The sequence below is a fragment of the Oratosquilla oratoria genome, chromosome 3 (assembly GCF_046742065.1).
Source record: "Oratosquilla oratoria isolate Oo_2021 chromosome 3, ASM4674206v1, whole genome shotgun sequence".
NCBI lineage: Eukaryota > Metazoa > Arthropoda > Malacostraca > Stomatopoda > Squillidae > Oratosquilla > Oratosquilla oratoria.
In genome coordinates, this window is record NC_134779.1 from 89,638,630 (window position 1) to 89,651,189 (window position 12,560).

The window sequence follows — 12,560 nt, forward strand, 5'->3', positions numbered from 1 at the left end:
TATCAATTTTAGAATGCACTGTTAAAAAATACTAATAATGATGAAACGAAAAGTTACTAAAAGTGATAGGCATAAAGTACTAATAATATTATCTTAAGAAGGTACTAATATTGATAACTTTAAAAGGTACTAATAATGAGAACTGTAAAAGGTATTTCTTATCATAGTTATTACTAATAATGATAACTTTTAAAGGTACTATGTATATATATATATATATATATATATATATATATATATATATATATATATATATATATATATATATATATATATATATATAGATACATATCACACAGGAACCCACAGTCGGCGAAAGACTGGGTTCCTGTGTGTTATCTACAAATGTGCTACTACATTTCTATTTAGAAATATATATATATATATATATATATATATATATATATATATATATATACATATATATATGTATATTTATATATATATATATATATATGTATATATATATGTATATATATATATATGTACATATATGTATATGTATATATATATATGTATATATATATATATGTATATACATACATATACCAAGGCTTTTTCCCCCTTCCAAGGGAGGTAGCCAAAAAGAGAAAGGCATAAAAACACTCCCACCCATTTCATCCCTAAATACACTCCACACCCCTCCCACCCTTCCTCTCATCTGAGCACCTCCTGGATGACGGGTCATCCCTGCACCCTGCCCACCGCCCTGGGTCAGAAGCAGTGTCGCAAGACACAGCACATCCACAGCAAGGCCGCTTCATTCAATCGGCGACCCCCCCCACTCTCCGTCCCCCCCTGCACACAAGGCGAGGACGGGGAGAAATCCCTTCGGGCTGCGTCAAAATTTACTCACACATACCACCCCACCCCCCACTTCCCCGCCCATTCCTCCTCATGCAGTCACAACATCATCCATATACAACCATTCTCCACTCACCTCTGTCTTCCGTCCTCTCCCTTCCTTCCTCAACAGACATTCCCCTCTTCCCCAAAGCCCCCTTCACCCCATCCATCCACCTCATCCTAGGACGTCCCCTCATGTTCACTCCCTCCACATCTGCCTTCCATACCTCTTTTACTAGTCTTTCTTCACTCATTCTTTCCATGTGTCCAAACCATCCTAATATTCTTTCATCAACCCTATCTCCCAAATCCTTTTTCACCCCTGTTCTCCTCCTCACCTCCTCATTTCTCACTCTATCTAGCCTAGTAACCCCCACCATACTTCTCAGACACCTCATCTCAAACACATTCAAACTCCTTCTCTCTTCTTCTCTTATGTTCCACGTTTCTGCCCCATACAGTGCTGTTGGCACAATCACTCCTTCATACAGTCTCCTCTTCGCATCCATTCCCAAATGTCTATTCCTCATTACACTCTTTAAACCACCAAGGCATTTACTCACTTCTCTCAATCTACATTCTACCTCCACCTTCACTCCACCTTTTCCTGCTACACTTGCACCCAAGTATCTAAAACTATCCACTTCCTCCAGTCGCTCTCCCTTAATGTTCACTTCCAGTCTACTGCCACTTTCACCCCTTGTACATCTCATCACCTTACTTTTACCCACATTTATCTTTAGCTTTCTTCTATCACATACTCTCCCAAACTCTGCCACCAGCTTCCTCAATCCCTCCTCTGACCCTGCCACAAGCGCAGTGTCGTCCGCAAACAACAGCTGGCTCACCTCCCACTTTTCTCCATTTTCTTTAACCATCTCCAATCCCTGACTCACTACCCTAGCATTCACCTCTCGCACCACCCCATCCATGTATAAGTTGAACAGCCAGGGCGACATAACGCATCCTTGACGAAGTCCCACCTTTACTTCAAACCACTCACTCTCTCCATTTCTAATCCTAACACATGCTCTACTACTCTCATAAAAACTCTTGACAGCTCCCAAAAGCTTTCCTCCTATCCCATAAATCTGCATAACCTCCCACAGTGCCTTTCTGTCTACCCTATCATAAGCCTTTTCCAGATCCATGAAAGCCCAAAAAACATCCTTCCCCTTTCCTATAGCTTTCTCACATATCTGTCTTACCACAAAGATCTGATCTACACAACCTCTACCCGTCCTAAATCCACACTATTCCTCACCAATTACTCCCTCTGTTCCTCTCCTAATCCTCTCAATTAAGATCCTCCCATAAGCCTTCCCTACTACACTCAACAAGCTAATCCCTCTGAAATTACTACATTCACACTTGTCCCCTTTTCCCTTGTAAAGAGGAACTATACAGGCACTACTCCAGTCCTCCGGTACTCTACCCTCTCTCCAGCAAACATTAAATAACCTCACCAACCAGTCCACCATCACTGCACCTCCCTTTTTCAGACATTCTGCATGACATCCATCCAGACCAGGTGCCTTACCTGCTTTCATCATCTTTACAGCTGCCTTCACCTCATCCTTCCTTATTTCTCCTCCATTCTCCTCACTCATCACTCTCATTTTCTTCGCATTTCCCACTGCAGCTATCTTTCCTTCCCTATCCTCCTTCACATTCAGCAACTCCCTAAAATATTCTGCCCATCTTCCCCTCACTGCCATCTCTTCCATTATCAACTCTCCATCTGTACCTTTTACCTTTTCTTCCCTACTTGATTCGCCTCCTCTTCCTCTCTAAATTTCTTTCCAAAACATCTTTTTATTACTTTCAAAATTTTCTGTCATACTCCTACCCCATTTCACATCTGCTCTCCTCTTTGCCTCCTTTACCTTTTGCTTTACTTCTCTTTTCTTTTCTTTGTACGTCTCATATGACTCCCCTGTCCTCTTTTGTAACCAATCTGTGAATGCTCGCTTCTTCTCTTCTACAGCCTTCTTTGTTTCCTCATCCCACCATTCACTACCCTTTCTTCTATTTCCCCCTGTCCTTCTTGTTCCACACACCATCCTTGCACACTTTAAGACTCCCTCCTTGAACCATCCCCATTCCTCCTCCACACCCATCTCTGCTCTATCCTTTACTCCCTCCCACTCCTCCTTCAGCTTCTTTTCGTACACCTTCTCCTTTTCCTTTTCATTCAAGGAGTTCACTCTAAGAACCTCCCTACCTTTTGTCCCTTTCCTCCTTCTCCATCTATCCTCCACTCTCAGCTTACCTTCCACCAAAAAATGATCTGATATTCCCCCACCCTCTCCCCTTAGCACATGTACATCCTTAACTCTTCCTATCATAATCCTATTTACCACTACATAATCCATTAGCGCTCTATCTACCACCCTTCCCTCCACCACCCTCTCCCATGTGTACTTATGCTTGACTTTCTTCCGAAACACTGTATTTGCTATCATCAACTCTCTTTCTAGACACATTTCCACCATCAACTCTCCACTACGATTCTTTCCTGGAACTCCACACTTCCCAACCACTCCATCGATTGGATCATTTCCCACCCTAGCATTAAGGTCTCCCAGTACTATTACATTGACATTTCTTCCTAAACCCTCTATGCACTCATTTAAATCTATCCAAAAGGCCCCCCATATATGTATATATATATATATATATATATATATATATATATATATATATATATATATATATATATATATATATTGCAAAAATAATCACAATAACGCGTGACGAAAAGATATTGCAGAAACCACAGGGAAATTAAAGTCGGAATACTGAACGTTTTCGTCTATTACGTACTCTGAGGATGTCGTAATAGACGAAAACGTTCAGTATTCCGACTTTAATTTCCCTGTGGTTTCTGCAATATATATATATATATATATATATATATATATAAATATGTATAATATATGTATATACATATATATATGTATATATATATATATATATGTATATACTGTATATGTATATATATATGTATGTGTATATGTATATATATATATGTATATATATATGTATATATATGTATATATATGTATATATATATGTATATATATATGTATGTATATATATATGTATATATATATATATGCATATATATATTTGTATATATATGTATATATATATATATGTATATACAGTATATGTATATATATATATATATGTATATATATGTATGTACTGTATATATATATGTATATATATGTATATACATATATATATATGTATATATATACGAATATATATGTATATATATATGTATATACATATGTATATATATATGTATATATATGTATATACATATGTATATATATATATATGTGTGTATTTATGTATATATATGTATATACATATGTATATGTATGTATGTATATATTTATATGTATATATATATATATGTATATATATGTATATATATATATATATATATGTATATATATGTATATATATGTATAAATATATGTATATATGTATATATATATGTATATATATGTATATATATGTATATAGATGTGTACATATATATATATATATATATATATATATGTATATACATACATACATATAACAAGGCTTTTTTCCCCTTACAAGGGGGGTGTATACGCCTCATATACAAGTGAGTATATCACTCAGTCATATAACCCACTCACCTCCACTCACTCCCACACTCACACCAGCCGACCGACAATAAGGCGCCTAAGACATCCTGTTCATTTCGCTGACCAATCTGCTGACAAGGCATTCCCTGTCGCGCCACCACTCACCATGCACACGCGATCACACAGTAATAAACACATTATTACGTATACTGACGAACCTCCCCTGTATATATATTATAGTCTGGCTGTCAGACTAAATTATAAACTAATTATGTAAATTAAAATAAGATGTGACGAACTAAACCCAGCTCACATAAACAAGTCAGTTTATACGAGCGTGGCACCTCACAAAACCAGTTTCCGGCCTTCTTAAGATGATACACGGAGCTCGGAGAGGGGTCGGTCGATAACTTACAATGTGTACTGTAGTGATAAGGCACATGTGAGACATTATTATTAAATATAAACATTCCTGTGTAGTGACAATAAGTGATTAAAATAGAACTAAGGTGACATATAGTGTTTGATATATTCGCCTACACATCTGGATAGGGACGGGACCACGTACGGACACATAAGAAATGGTGGCAGCAAACGTCCTACCCACACCTCTGAAGAAAACCGCCTGTCTCTGAAGAAAACCGCCTGTCTCTGAAGAAAACCGCCTGTCTCTGAAGAAAACCGCCTGTCTCTGAAGAAAACCGCCTGTCTCTGAAGAAAACACCTCCTCGCACCTACCACACCAACCGTTCCCTCCCAGAAGCAACACCTACCTATTTTAATCATTCCGTCACCCAGTGCATATAAGTACGATTATCGCCGCCGACTCAACTATAATTACCAGCCTCTAAATAAGGTAATCCATCCAACACCTTTTCAAATACGTAATAGTATCATTACTACTATTACCTTACCTATCCATTCAAACCATCCCTGATACTCGCATTTTTTTTTTTTTTCTATGCGAACATCATTCAACGAGTCATCGTTTGAGGACAAACCTCATCCGCTCACCCCCCACCACTCATCCGAGTGTCGCGTTCCACCGAGAACCACAACATCAGCAAACTTCCAGCTGCACGTCATAATACCAATCGCTTCAAGCACGGTATTAAGGTAACCTATACGCCCTTAGATACCCACGTGCTCAACGCACGTACACCTTAGCCATACAACGATTATGTAATCTCGCACTTATATTAGCATATTGTCATTTAGAAGTTTTTTTTTTCTCTCCAAAAATTATCATTAAGTAATACTCTTTAATCTGCCAATTACAAATATACATATATATTCAACAGTTAATATTATTACATAATATGATATTCATATGCATTCTTCTAGTTAAGTAATTCTTGTTTAAACAAATAGCTCTTATATGTTTAAAATTCAATATTTACATAGAACTTATACATTTTTATCAATGTAACCTATTTTACTGCTGTAAAAAATTTTTTTTTGACATTTTATTACTATTTTATGTATATACATATTTTTATGATTTTTGTAATCCCATTACACTATAACCGTTGACATACTATATCCCCCTTCCCATATCTAAGCATAACATATTACCCCGTAGTTACTATATACCTATTATTCATATTTTAACAGTTCCTTTTTTCTTAGATTACAAATCAAAACTAACTATTAACTAATACATGACTTAACAACATGGCCCTTGCCACCAGGTCAAAACTAAAAAGCTTACATAGCGTCTTCTCAAAGTCTAGAGAGGAAAAACAACAACATGACATATCCAGTGACAAAGAGGAAATACACACAGAAGACTTAATTGGCAATGACAAAACTAATCCTAATGCAGATACCCCAATAACTCCCCTTTATGAGAACGATGTCTTACCTTTTTTCAACCAGCTTTCTCAAGTAGACACCTCCAACCCATCTCAACCACAACAACCCACCCAACCAACTCCTCATGTTGCTCCTCCTAATATCATGCCCTTCAACCAGCTTCCTCAAGTAGACCCCTTTCACCCCTCACAATCACAACCACCCATTCCTCCCATCCAACCAAATATGCAAACAAAACCTCCTATAAACCATAATCCATCCAACCCCCATATCCCAACACATAATAACCCCCCTCCCATTCAGCAACAGTACCAAAACTTCCCCCTTCCTTCCCCCCATACCCCACCTGTTCAAACCCACTCCACACCATACCACCAACCACCACCTAACCTTCCCCCAAACCCACAATATTATCCTTACCCACAACCTCAACCAACAATAATTAACATCTATCAAACCATAACCCCCCTCACAGAAATCCCAACATTTTCCCAAGATAGTGGACTATCCATTACAGATTTCTTGACAGCATGTGACCTGTTCTTCTCCAAGAACATCCAATACTCGGAGACAGATAAAATAAATTTGTGCCGTCAGAAAATAAACCCATCTGACATTTGCCGTTCAAAGGCAAGGATGCTAGACACCTTAGTTGCATGTGGAATCACTTATCAGGAATATAAACGCCACCTTCTTAAGGTCTTTCATAACAAACAACCTAACAACATTTCATTTCTCATCATTTTCCTCAATAACACTAGAGTCCAACCACATTCCATTACTAATATAATGGATTTTGTGGCAAACGGAATGAAAGAGGTCAGAGAAGACCTAGAGAATAACTCTCCTTGGACTCACACTGACCAATTTGGTCAAAATGTAATGCCAACAAAACACCTACTAACATTCCTTGAAATAGCTTCCTATCTCTCCCAACTCCCTCCAAAGTGTTTAAAGGAAGCCTCCAAAAGGGAACTAGACACTAGAAATCCTCTAGCTTATACCTATATCTTAGTTATCATGAATGCTTGCAATGTATCCTTAGATACCCCCAACCATCTCCCCAGACTAAATAGCCTTCACTTACAGCAACCCCCTCCCACCAATCAAAGACAACCTTCTAAGTGGTGCTCCTACCATTCATCAAACAGTCACAACACAAAAGACTGCATACAGCAACAACAATACCCGCAGGTACAACACCACCCTATCCCTTGCTCAGTTCATGGAACCATTTCCCACACCGATGCCCAGTGTTGGACACAGCAAAAGCAACACACGCAGGTACAACACCACCCTATTCCTTGCTCAGTTCATGGAACCATTTCCCACACAGATGCCCAGTGTTGGACACAGCAAAAACAACACCCACGCTCAGTGCATGCTACTACCTCACATACGAATGCTCAGTGTCAAGTTCAGAATCAAAACAAACAAGTTCCACCCCCCTTTAAACACCCACTCCTATCTACACCAACACATCCAATCAAATACTGCAACCTACACCAAACATCAACTCACTCCAACGAAGAGTGTTACCTACAGAAAACACAACAACAACCAAATCTGAGAACTAACAAACCATTCACCACCCCTCAACAAACAGCTCCCTCCCACACGACACGCAATACTCAACAACGATTGGGGGAACGTGTACCAGCCTCACGCACCAAACCACCATAGGAATATCTCATACACAACACAAATACCTCACCCTAGAAGTAAGCTTAGACCAACTTAAAGTTGACATGATGGTTGATACAGGAACAAACCTGAACATCATCCCAAGAGCTCTGTATGAAGCATTAAATGACCCACCCCAAATTCAATTTTCCAATATGGAAGGACTCTTAATAGAAGGGAGCACGATTCCTCTACACGACACCATAGACTTAAATATTGAAGTCAACAATCACAAAGTAGGTTTCACAACTTTCCACATAGCTGATGAATGGAACCTTGATCAACAAGGTATAATAGGACTACACTCATTAAAGATTTGGAAAACTAAGATAGACTTTGAGACTAACAAAATCTCCTTCCGAGATGTAAATAATGAGTCAACAGTTCCTGAGACACCCGACTCAGACACACAACATCTCTCATGTCTACCTTCCTTCAATACTCCCAATCCCACTAACAGCTATTCCTTCCGACCACCCCCTTATGTCACCTCAAAGGCACTGATGTCTAACACAGTCATCATACCCCCTAGACATTCAATAACAGTCCCACTATACATACCCGGTGCAACAGACCATCAGGACGTCATAATCGACTCAGACACGTCCAGGATTAACAACATAACCATTGAGTCCTCCTGGGACACAATATCAGAAAATAAACATACACTAGCTATGTTAACAAACACCTCAGACCAACACCGTAAAATCAGGAAGAATACAAACATCTGCGCAGTCCATCTCCATAATTCCCCTATCCAGGAACCACTGCCGCAACACATCAACCAAGTAAGACCAACACAACCCCTCCCCCCTATTCCCCCAGACCAAATCACGACATCAGCTGACGGAGAAAGTCATAACGAGCTATTAGCTCTCCTACAAAGGAATAGATCAGCTGTCGCCTTAGAAGACGAAACACTAGGCAAATGTGATATAATCAAACATCACATCCAAATTCCCCCAAACACCACCCCTTCATACACCCCCGCTTACCGCATACCCCACAGTAGGAAATCCCAAGTCAATGACAGTGTACATGAGATGATACACCAAGGCGTAATTTCCCATTCAGACTCCCCATGGAACAGTCCCCTCTTTTTGGTCCCTAAGAAAGACGGAACCTTACGCCCTGTTGTTGACTTCAGAAAAATAAACAACCTAACCCAATCTGACCCACACCCCCTCCCCGCCATGCAAGATGTACTACAATGCATTGGCAACGGGAACTCTGTTTTTTCCACAATAGACCTCAAGTCAACCTTCTGGCAGGTCGAACTAACAGAGGAATCAAAACCCGTAACTGCATTTTCCACTGACAAAGGACACTTTCATTTTGAACGTATGCCCTTTGGCCTTAAGAATGCCCCCTCAACCCAACAAAGGTTGATGACCCGCATTTTCAGTGACATGATAGGAATCTCATTATTCGTCTATTTAGACGACCTCATTATATATAGTCCCACAGAAAGAGACCACCTTAACACTTTAGAAATTGTCATCAAACGTCTCAAACATACGGGATTAAAGATTCAATTAAAGAAATGTAGATTCCTCATGAAGGAACTCACCTTCCTAGGCCATAAAGTGGATGCAAAAGGGATTCACACAACCACAGATAAAATAGATACAATAAACAATTTCCCAACCCCCAGAAACGCTAACGAAACAAGAAGTTTCATCGGGTTAGCCTCCTATTACAGACACTTCATAAGAAACTTTGCTGATATTGCTTCCCCTCTGACCAAATTCACAAGGAAAGGCGAGCCATTTCAATGGTCAGAAACAGAACAGCAAAGTTTCGACACTCTCAAACACGCACTCACCACAGCCCCTGTATTAGTTTTCCCTGACATGAAGAAAGAATTCTTTCTTTACACAGACGCCTCCTCTAAAGGAATAGGCGCAGTCCTACAACAGAAAGATGACAATGGCAAAGAACACGCCATAGCATACGCAAGTAGAGTCTTAAACAACACTGAAAATAACTACTCAACTACACACAAAGAAGGACTTGCAATCATATGGGCACTAAAACACTTTAAATGCCTCATTTTAGGCTACAAGATTACCATACTAACAGACCACCAACCCCTAGTCTATCTTTTTAACTCCAAAGACTTACATGGGAGAGTTGCTAGATGGAAAACAACTCTCCTTGATTACGATCCCATGATCGTATACTTAGCTGGGAAAGCTAACGTAGTGGCAGACTGCTTGAGCAGACAAACTCACATCACCCCCATAACCCAAACCACATGCATACCTATGCAAGAACTCATAAATGAAACTGACAGAGACCCAATATGGTCTCCAATAAAACAGCATCTCATCTCACAAACCCCCTTACACTCCCGACCACCTGTCCCTATTGAGGAACTCAATCTGGTCGACGGAGTCATAAGGAGAACCATTAATACAAGAGAGGTTACTGTTATCCCCAGAGCCCTAGTCCCTAAGCTCCTACATATATTGCACGACAGTGCAATGGGAGGCCACTCGGGCAGAGATAAGACACTAAACACTGCTAGGCACACATATTACTGGCCTTACATGAAAAGAGATATAACCACACACATAGATTCTTGTGTAACTTGCAACCAATTCAGAGGCCCTAACCTGAAGCAAATCAACATAAAAGATATCCCACTCCCTGCTGAGCCATGGGAAACACTTGGCATTGACCTACTGAAAATGCCAACGAGCCATCAAGGTTCCAATTATGTACTCACAGCAGTTGATTATTTCTCTAAATACACAATCTTAATACCACTCCAGGACAAAACAGCAGAGACTGTAGCCAAAACCCTGGTCAACAATATCTTTTGTAGATACAACATACCACACACAATGTTATCTGACAATGGCTCAGAATTCAAAAATGAGGTGATGCGCGAAATAGCACATCTTTACAACATTGACCAAACATTTGCCACTGCATACCACCCCCAGGGAAACGGTCTGACTGAGCGAACAAATCGCAAGGTCCTAGAAATTCTCAGACCATTGGTCAATGACCTCATGGACAGTTGGGAAGATTGGCTACCACAGGTACAAGCCAGTATCAATAGCACAGTCAATTCCGCAACAAAGATGTCCCCACATGAGATCATTTTCGGCCAACCAATGCGCCTACCCTACCAAATATTCAACCAACCACCCCCACCCTTATACAACCTAGATAACCTCGCACACTGCATCAAAAGAGGTATGCAAACAATTTACAAAAAAGTTAGAGCAAACCTGAAAGAAGCCCAGGAAAAGACAAAGACAAAACAACACAAACGGTCAATTCCACTTGACATAGCACCTGGCGACACAGTCATGGTAAAAGACTCAGGTAGAACAAACAAACTCAAACCAAAATTCCTAGGCCCCTTCATAGTCACAAGTTCACTCCCTAACAATGTTTTCCTACTAACAGATCCTTCTGATCACTCCACCTTCACCATACATGGAGAGAAGTTGAGAAAGGTCAAACTGAACCTCGACCCAATCTCACCTCCCATCCACAACCCACCTATCACAGACACACACCAATCACCAATACGCAAGTCTCATCCCATGACTCTGCGTCGACGCAACTAAACATGCACTCTAGCTCTCGCCCCTGAAGATGCAGGACGTCATGTATCTATCAGTGGAGGTCAAAATGGCCCATTTCCAATAAGAACTCTTTTCCACATATCTATCAAAACTTCTCTACTTCCTTCCGACCAATATAACCTTAGCAAGAGTCAGATAAACATATCCTCATTCACTGAGACATAACCTTCATCCTCCAAAAGTAAATACATAATTAATTACCCACCTTAAACATCGACTACTTTTGACATGGATTCATTCGACTTACATCATAGGATTCTTCCATATACCTCCACAGCCCTTTCCCTCTTAATCATTCTCTTTATACTAATAATAATAATCATATTCTGTTGCATGAAGTAACACCTTCCAAAACCTTTCCACCTCCATACCCAAATTGTTGTAAACCTAGATTAAGTTTATTCTTGTGTCTCACCCAATATCTTAAATACCATAAACATTATTACGGAAACTATATATCCATACTATGAAATAAAACAAGTGCAATGTGACACACCAAACTGACCATAGAACAGTGTTTAGAAAAACAACACTCCCAACAGTGATAGTGTTAAACCATAAAAACAATAACATTTAAAAAGTGAATTAAATAGTGTATGTGAAATCAAATATAACATGTAATCTGGTGAGACACAACGTTACACTTCTGAGACACAACATCGCTACCCCTTAATTACAGTTCATGATCCCCCTTGGGACCTCAGAATCACTTCAACAACACCCCCCCATCTGCACATTTATAATCCCACAGGATTTTGTGTCTCTGAAATTTTTTTCTCGATGTATTACCCATATATATACTTTTGTAAACCATGTACCCTAGGTGCCGGGAGCCACCTAACCCCAGGGGGAGAGCGATATGTATACGCCTCATATACAAGTGAGTATATCACTCAGTCATATAACCCACTCACCTCCACTCACTCCCACACTCACACCAGCCGGCCGACAATAAGGCGCCTAAGACATCCTGTTCATTTCG

General features: G+C 39.7%; 1 protein-coding gene across 1 annotated transcript in view; it reads left to right on the forward strand.

Annotated features, from left to right (window-relative positions):
* Nucleotides 1–6,149: 6,149 nt before the first annotated feature.
* Nucleotides 6,150–12,560, forward strand: part of LOC143019446 (uncharacterized) — an 11,094-nt gene continuing 4,683 nt past the window's right edge. Inside the window, exon 1 of the mRNA XM_076175083.1 lies at nucleotides 6,150–6,166. Within this exon, the coding sequence (XP_076031198.1) occupies nucleotides 6,150–6,166 (17 nt within the window). The remainder of the gene's footprint in view (nucleotides 6,167–12,560) is intronic.